Genomic DNA, 8,803 nt, shown 5'->3' on the forward strand with positions numbered 1-8,803 from the left:
TTACAAAAATAATCTTCAAACTCTATCAAGACTAATCCTTGCATGAAAGGATGGGCTCTCCCATGATGAACATTTTAGATCTCACCAATAAGATAAATAATAATAATAATAATAAGTTGACTTTATTTATAATTATAGCTCTAAGTCAATATTATCTATCAATTAAAATCAATTTAGAAGAATGATTCATAATCATATATACTTTCCATTTAAAATCTAAATGAAAGTCGATTTCAAGGGTGTTTTTATCATAAATTGATCGTGAAATGCAATTAAAATCACGAAAGTTAGAGAAAATAAAAACTAATATGTAAAATTTGATTCTTTCTTATCCCGTATACCTTCTTTATACTTTTGTAGCTTTATTATTATTATATACTTGTGACTTTTTAAATTTCACAATGTGAATTTTGACCTTTTTGTAATGGTTTTGAATTATAAAAATAAGAATTCGAATTAATAGTTTTTATTACTTTCAAACATTGACTGGTACGTATTTTAAGAGGACTTAAAGATTTGAATTTAATATTCTATAAATTAATTTATATCCTAATTCTAATTTTAAAATAAACCAATTTTGTATGAACAGAAAATTCTTGGATTGGCTTATTTGTGTTAGATTATTAATATAATCCTATGTACTTTTTTATATGTATATTTATGATTCCTTTTTATAAAACATTTTAAAACTACTTTATAAATTACAATATAGATTTTGTTTCAATCATTATCTTATGAACTAATAATCATTAAGTTAAAATGTATCTATTAAAAAGTTGTTTAAAAATATCGTTAATAATCTGAAAACATTATTAAAATAAATTATTTACATGTTTCATACCACATTACTTCTTTTATTGAATAAAACATACATTTTGTTTTAATTGTGATTTAAAGTAAATAACATATTAAAAAGATGAGAATAAAATATGAAGAAGTTTTAAAAAGTAAAAGATGCTAATTTGAACATGGAGATCCTCACCACTGTTGAACTTTCAAGTGTTTAATAGATATATTTTCAATTGTGTGTCTAAAAAATCTCTAAAATTTAAACAAATATATAATAAATTCCTTAACATCGAATTTTGTATCTAATAATTTTTTTTTTGGGAAGAATAAGACCAATTTTGTACAAGATGAAAATCTAACAAATTCAAAAAAAATTTAAAATTAATTTATATATGTTATAAAATTGATTATTATATTCAATTGGAACCCTAGATCCGGTTGGTAGCCATTTGATTTTTGATTTTTTGTTTTTAAAAATTAAGATTATAGAAACTACTTTCACCTCTTAATTTATTCTATTGTTATTTTCTTTTTACTATTAATTTAAAAAACAAGTTCATTTTTTAAAATTAAAAAAGTAGTTTTTAAAAATTTATTTTTGTTCGTGGGATTTGACTAAGAATTCAAACATTATACTTAATAAATATACAAATTATTGTAAAAAATAGAGAGGAAATAGACTTAATTTTTTAAAACAAAAAATAGAAAACGAAGTGATTACCAAACGGGACATAAATTTTTTAATTTTTGGTTGGTGAATTTTAAAAGGATTTATGGGACAAAACTAAAAGTTTAATTTTTAGAAAAAGACAAAATTTAAAAATTTAAGAATGGCAGACATTTTAAAGCTCAATGACTTATTAGACAAATTTTTTATTTTTATTTTTTTTGTAAAGTTATGGTAGGCCAACATTAAAGTTGAGAAACTACCCATGTTTCTCATTAGACATTTTAAAGCTCAATGAATTATTAGACAAACTTTTTATTTTTATTTTTTTGTAAAATTCAGATAGACAAACATTTGAAAGTTGAGAAACTATCCGTGTTTATGAAAACTGTGTTTATTTTTGTTTACAAATTCTTATTTATGGTTTTTCATGTTTCATATACAAGTATTTGATTTCTTAATCAATTTATAAAAACAATTATTACTTTACTATCACTAGTAATTATTTCATTTTTAGTTTTTAGTTTTTGAAAATTAAGTATATAAACACATAATTTATCATTACATCTCTTACTTTGATTTCTATTTTTTACTCATTTTTTTTTAAATTGTCAAAATTTGAAAAACTAAAAAATGTAGTTTTAAAAATTTTTTATTTTTATTTTTAGAATTTGATTAAGAATGCCATGTTTCTTCTTAAGATTGATACAGAATATGATAAGGAAATAAAAAAATAGACATAATTTTTAAAAACAAAAAATAAAAGACCAATGGGTTGTTTTTAGTTTTAAAAAATTTAGGTTTTCCAAAATTAGACTAACAAACTTTAGAAATTAATCGTGGAAGCAGTGTATAGGACTGAATTTTATTAAATTGAAAACAAAAATTCGAAGGGTTCTATCGAGATTTGTAATCTAGCTAATGAAATATTCTAGAACTGAGTAAGAAGTAAAAATAAAGTAATTAAGAGGGAAAAAAAAAGAAAAAAGAAAAAGAACAATAAATCTTTTCTTTCTTAACAAGAAAAGGAGCGACCCATGGCTTAAATATCATATCCCCAACTTCTCTATGCTCAGATCTCTCCAGATACGTTTTATCGCCATTTCCCTTTGATTTTGTTGCTCTCTCTCTGCAAACAACTCAGTCTCCTTTCGTCTTCTGCTCGGCCAGCGCCATGGCGAATCAAGCTGAAACCTCCGACGCGTAAGCCCTATCCCCAATTTCCCAGATCCCCATTTCTAATTCTTCTTTACCCTTTTCCGTTTCCTGGTTTTTTTTTTGCGATGAATGTTTTCCCTTCTGATTGTTTTTCCTTGTTGTTTGATTCTGTTTTCAATGAGTTTTTTTTTTTTTTTTTTTTTTGGTTCTTTCTCCAGTAAGGGTCCGAAGAGGGATTTTAGTACCGCGATTCTAGAGCGCAAGAAAGCTGCCAACCGGCTTATTGTCGATGAGGCCATCAATGATGACAACTCTGTCGTTGCGCTTCACCCTGACACTATGGAGAAGCTTCAACTTTTCCGTGGCGACACGATCTTGATCAAGGTCTGATGTTATTCTCGGTTTTGTTTTTGTTTTTGTTATCATTTCTTTGACTTATTTATTGTTCATTGAGCTAGGTTTTTTAAAATGTTTTTGCCCTAAGTGATGTTGTAAAATTGTGTAGGATCGGGGAGGTTTGTTCTTCCCTTTTTGGATAGCACGAATTATTTTATTTGAATTTTAAACTAATTGGTGGTTCCAGTCGGTATTTAGGATTGGTGAATTGGGTAAGTTTTTATGCGTGGATTAGATGTCGTTATTAGTTCGTCTAGGCGGCAATTGCTTGACAGGTTTGGGAAGTTTAATTGTGTGTCGGATTTACATGGTAGCTTGTGGTTGTACTGAAAAAATGAAAGAGGTACTTTACGTAGCTCGTATTTCATTTCTGACCCCTGAGTTTGAGATTTATGAGAGTTATGGGAAACTTAGAAGACGAGTTTCAAAAGCCTGTGTAATTTTATTATTTGAACACGTGAGCTAACAACATGTATTAAGTAAACTCACATAGCAAATAAAGCTTCAATTACAAAAACCATACCTATGAATCCCAAACACTTACCCCAAATGCCCTTTTAATCTTAACCACTCTAGCTCTCTCTCCACTTACTCAGTAGAATATATGCCTATTGAACCAGATAACAGGATGGATGCAATTTTAATGCAACTGACTCTGTTAATTTTATTATGTATCTATGTGGGGGGCAATTCAGAAATTTTACTTGCTAGATGTTGCTCTGATTTGTTTGGATAACAAGAGTGATTTTCCCCCTAGGGCTGAATTACTGGATTTACACTGGCCATTTGCACCATCAATTCTTTAGATTGAGTGTAACTTAATGATTGTGTTAAAGTAGCAGTAACAGCCAATAACGTTAAATTGGAAAAAAAAGATATTTTTCAATATAAGAAAACCTGAATTCTTTCTTTCTCCTTAGGAAAAATTTTGCCATTAATAAAAAATCAGATTCTAAACACAGACTAGAGAAGAACTTTGCATGGAGACGGAGGAAGGAAATTTTGGACCCATTCAGGGCCTCTCTTTGATCATTGATGTGAAAATTTAGGGTTCGTCTTTTTCTTGTGGGTCAATTTTTAAAATGCAAGGCATAGGCCTGTTTTGAGTGAGGCGCAAGTCCCCCCTCCCTCCCTCCCTTCCTCTCGTCCAGTTTGATTTTGATGAATTTCTTCTTAGAAAAAGAATGCAGCTTTCTCATACTCACAGCTTGAGGTCATTCTTGAATTACTTGCCATATTTTGTTTGTAACTGTGATGCTTGCCTTCTTTGTGGAGTTCAGGGGAAGAAAAGGAAGGATACGATCTGCATTGCTCTTGCTGATGACACATGTGATGAGCCAAAAATAAGAATGAACAAGGTTGTAAGAAGCAACCTTCGTGTCAGACTTGGAGATGTTGTTTCCGTGCATCAATGTGCTGATGTTAAATATGGCAAGCGAGTACACATTCTTCCAGTAGATGACACTATTGAAGGTGTCACCGGGAATCTTTTTGATGCATACTTGAAACGTGAGATTCTATCCCTGATCTATTTCCTTCCCTTGATTTGTCTCTTGCTTCTTGTATGACTAATCTACAACGATACCATTTCTGGCAATGAGTTAAGACGTTCAGTTAATCCTTCTCCTTTCCCAATTTGGTCATTGATGTATCATGTATGTTGACCAGGAGTGATATATATATAGTTTACCGTTTAGAAATTAGAACTAATGCGTGTCCCGTAGGTTTTCTTTCATCTGGCTTGTTCAGATATTTGGATGGAAACATCTTGGTTGTGACCTGTGATATTTGATATTGCAAGTCCTCTGATGTTTCTTCTTTTCCTTTCCTTTTTTTTTCTTTATTTACTTTTTTTAATTATTATTTTTTAATGTGTGTTCCTATAAGTTCTGTACAGCAGTTACTCCATGCTTCTTTTTATTTTTATCGTTGGCATGCCATAAATTTTCAGGACACTTTTTAGTTCTAAAAAAGAAAATCTTGGAAATTTGTTCATCACTATTTTTTTAAAATTTTGAACAAGTTTCTTTATACATTTTAAATATGAAATCAATTTTGTCTTCTCTAATCCTTTGTTTACATTCAAATGTGTTTTTTCTCTTCTATTTGAATTTCTTAATAGAACAAGTTCAACTACATAACAGTACTGGATCTGGTATCCAGTGAGTTGGATCTACACACGAGTAATGGATGTCAAAGAGGACACTTTTTAGCAGCAGCTGTAGGATGGTCGTCCTTGATCTTCGAAACTTCTAATGTGCCTTCCTAAGTTCCAACTAATAATACATATATATTTGTGTGTTTTTGGTACATCTCTTTACATTTATCTGCTACGAAGGTTAATAATCTCATATGTTAAACATTGGGTCAATTTCAATTCATTTTATACATTTTGTGAATTTGCATATTTCATAATTCTTACACTGTTCATGTCTTGCAGCGTACTTTTTGGAAGCCTATCGCCCAGTAAGGAAGGGTGATCTCTTCCTTGTGAGGGGAGGAATGAGAAGTGTGGAGTTCAAGGTCATTGAAACTGATCCTCCTGAATATTGTGTGGTTGCCCCTGATACTGAAATCTTCTGTGATGGGGAGCCTGTGAAAAGAGAGGATGAAGATAGATTAGATGAAGTTGGTTATGATGACGTTGGTGGTGTTAGAAAACAAATGGCACAAATTCGTGAATTGGTGGAACTTCCTCTGAGACATCCACAACTTTTTAAATCCATTGGAGTAAAACCACCGAAGGGAATTCTGCTTTATGGACCCCCTGGATCTGGAAAGACTTTGATCGCCAGAGCTGTAGCTAATGAAACTGGGGCTTTCTTTTTCTGTATCAATGGGCCAGAAATTATGTCAAAGTTAGCTGGAGAGAGTGAAAGCAACCTCAGGAAAGCTTTTGAGGAGGCAGAAAAGAATGCACCATCTATTATCTTTATTGACGAGATTGATTCAATTGCTCCTAAGCGAGAGAAAACTCATGGGGAAGTTGAGAGAAGGATTGTTTCTCAGCTCTTGACACTAATGGATGGGTTAAAATCTCGTGCCCATGTCATTGTCATTGGAGCTACAAATCGTGCAAACAGCATCGATCCAGCTTTGAGACGATTTGGAAGATTTGACAGGGAAATAGATATTGGAGTTCCTGATGAAGTTGGGCGTCTTGAGGTTCTTCGTATCCATACTAAGAACATGAAGCTTGCTGAAGATGTAAGATTTCTATTGTCTATATTTATTCCTAATTGCCTTTGTTTGTTGGTTGCTGCATTATCAATGAAGTACACTGGTTTTCCTATGTTGGATATCACAGGTTGACTTAGAAAGAATTGCCAAGGATACACATGGGTATGTTGGAGCTGACTTGGCAGCTCTTTGTACTGAGGCTGCACTTCAATGCATTAGAGAGAAAATGGATGTCATTGATTTGGAAGATGAAACAATCGATGCTGAGATTCTTAACTCAATGGCAGTCACAAATGAGCACTTCCAAACTGCCCTTGGAACTAGTAATCCATCTGCTCTACGTGAAACCGTAAGTGGTTGTGTTATCTTGGATCAAATGGCGTTAACTGTAGTTTTCTTTCTAGTGCACTTTAACTAAATTGCTCTGCTCCAGGTTGTTGAAGTGCCTAATGTCAGTTGGGAAGACATTGGAGGTCTTGAGAATGTCAAGAGGGAACTTCAAGAGGTAATTGATGCTACTGAGGAATGATCACCTTCATTTGGAGGAGATTGTGTTTATTTAGTTCTTAATTCGTTCGCGATCTGATTTTATTCTGTTTCTCAATCAGACTGTACAATATCCAGTGGAACATCCTGAGAAGTTCGAGAAGTTTGGAATGTCACCCTCTAAGGGAGTTCTTTTCTATGGCCCTCCTGGATGTGGAAAAACTCTTCTGGCCAAAGCTATTGCAAATGAGTGCCAGGCGAACTTCATCAGTGTCAAGGGTCCTGAATTGCTTACAATGTGGTTTGGAGAAAGTGAGGCCAATGTTCGTGAAATTTTTGATAAGGCCCGTCAGTCTGCACCTTGTGTTCTGTTCTTTGATGAGCTTGACTCTATTGCCACTCAGGTTTGTATTCTCATCCTTGTGTAACGCTCCAATATTATTCTTGTGTAAGCAATCCTTAATATGTAATTAAATTCATCCTGGCAAATGTTTTATTGTCTTTATTTTTGTTTTAAATTATCTGCAGAGAGGCAGCAGCGTGGGAGATGCTGGAGGTGCTGCTGATCGAGTTTTGAACCAACTTTTGACTGAAATGGACGGAATGTCAGCAAAGAAAACTGTCTTCATAATTGGGGCAACCAACAGACCAGATATTATAGATCCTGCACTTCTTCGTCCAGGACGTCTAGATCAATTGATTTATATTCCTCTTCCTGACGAGGATTCTCGTCACCAAATTTTCAAGGCTTGCTTGAGGAAGTCTCCGGTATCGAAAGATGTAGACCTTAGAGCCCTTGCTAAATACACTCAAGGTTTTAGTGGTGCTGATATTACAGAAATCTGCCAGCGTGCTTGCAAATATGCTATCAGAGAGAACATTGAGAAAGTAAAATCCTGCACTTTGATCTCGGAAGTGTTAAAAATTTTTAGTTTTGCACGTATTAGAAAAACTCACGATAAAAAATCTTTGTTGCAGGATATTGAGAGGGAGAGGAGGAGAAGAGATAATCCTGAGGCTATGGAAGAGGATGTAGAGGATGAGGTAGCGGAGATTAAAGCTGCTCATTTTGAGGAGTCAATGAAGTTTGCTCGCAGAAGTGTGAGCGATGCCGATATTCGTAAATACCAGGCATTTGCTCAAACGCTGCAGCAGTCAAGAGGGTTTGGTTCTGAATTCAGGTTCTCAGATAACCCTTCTTCTGGAACTGCAGCGGCCGACCCGTTTGCATCTTCTGCTGGTGGTGGGGCTGATGATGACGATCTTTACAACTAGAGGTTTCCATGTGTCATGTATGTTTAGAACATTTCTTCTAATACTGCAAATTTGTGTCCTTTTTTCATATAAAGATCTGTGTGGGGAGAAGGAGCCTACAGTTGGAGGGCTGTTTGGTCCCAAATATGGCTTCAGGGTGGCTCCCTTGGTTAGTGATACTTGCCTATAATGTAGACTTGATCAGTTGGTCATTTCCTGTTACTGCTTTAAAAATGAATACTACTTTAGAACACCATAAGATTGCTGTTTGGCTCACTACTGAATTTCTTCTCTCCATTTTCTTCTTAGGAGTTGTGAATATGAATATTCTCTCAGAGATGCTGCCCAAGTTGGTTTGCAAATAATAGGCCCTTTCTCCCAAATTCGTCATAATGTTATAAACCAATGTTGTGTCTTGTTATAATCTATTGAAATCTCATTCTCAACTAGTTGACTCTAGTGAGCTTTTCTCTCTCTCTCCAAAAGTTCCCCTCAATTGAATTTATAATTTCTTGAAGGTATAATTTTTTCATGGTACAATCTTTATGTGAGGCAAAGAATCTCTATCAAACACGTATCAGATATTGATATTTAAGATACTTTTTAGATATGTATCTGACACGATTTGATGTACCGAAAAAAGATAAACAATTTATTTAATCTTTCTCAGTCTAAAATTAGACCGTCAATTTAAAAGGTTCACTACTTAAGTCCAAAACTAAAAAGGAAAAAAAAAAAATAAAAATAAAAACTCAAAACTCTATAATCTCTAATCATCTTCATATTTGAGTCTCGACAAAGTCCATCAAAATATAAACCATTAGAATATTTTCAACAATTTAACGAAGTTATTCATTTATCTTCATATTTTTT

The 8,803-nt window shown here is 33.1% G+C and overlaps 1 protein-coding gene across 1 annotated transcript; it reads left to right on the forward strand.

Moving 5' to 3' along the window:
* The first annotated feature begins 2,483 nt into the window (after window positions 1-2,483).
* On the forward strand, window positions 2,484-8,376 carry LOC120073081 (cell division cycle protein 48 homolog). The gene is made up of 9 exons (XM_039025691.1): window positions 2,484-2,659; window positions 2,833-2,998; window positions 4,291-4,519; window positions 5,451-6,217; window positions 6,318-6,539; window positions 6,624-6,695; window positions 6,799-7,080; window positions 7,205-7,564; window positions 7,655-8,376. The coding sequence occupies exons 1-9, from the start codon at window positions 2,631-2,633 to the stop codon at window positions 7,949-7,951; spliced, it is 2,424 nt and encodes an 807-aa protein (XP_038881619.1). The 5' UTR covers window positions 2,484-2,630; the 3' UTR covers window positions 7,952-8,376.
* Window positions 8,377-8,803: the final 427 nt, after the last annotated feature.

This window comes from Benincasa hispida, chromosome 3 (genome assembly GCF_009727055.1).
Source record: "Benincasa hispida cultivar B227 chromosome 3, ASM972705v1, whole genome shotgun sequence".
Classification (NCBI taxonomy): Eukaryota; Viridiplantae; Streptophyta; class Magnoliopsida; order Cucurbitales; family Cucurbitaceae; genus Benincasa; species Benincasa hispida.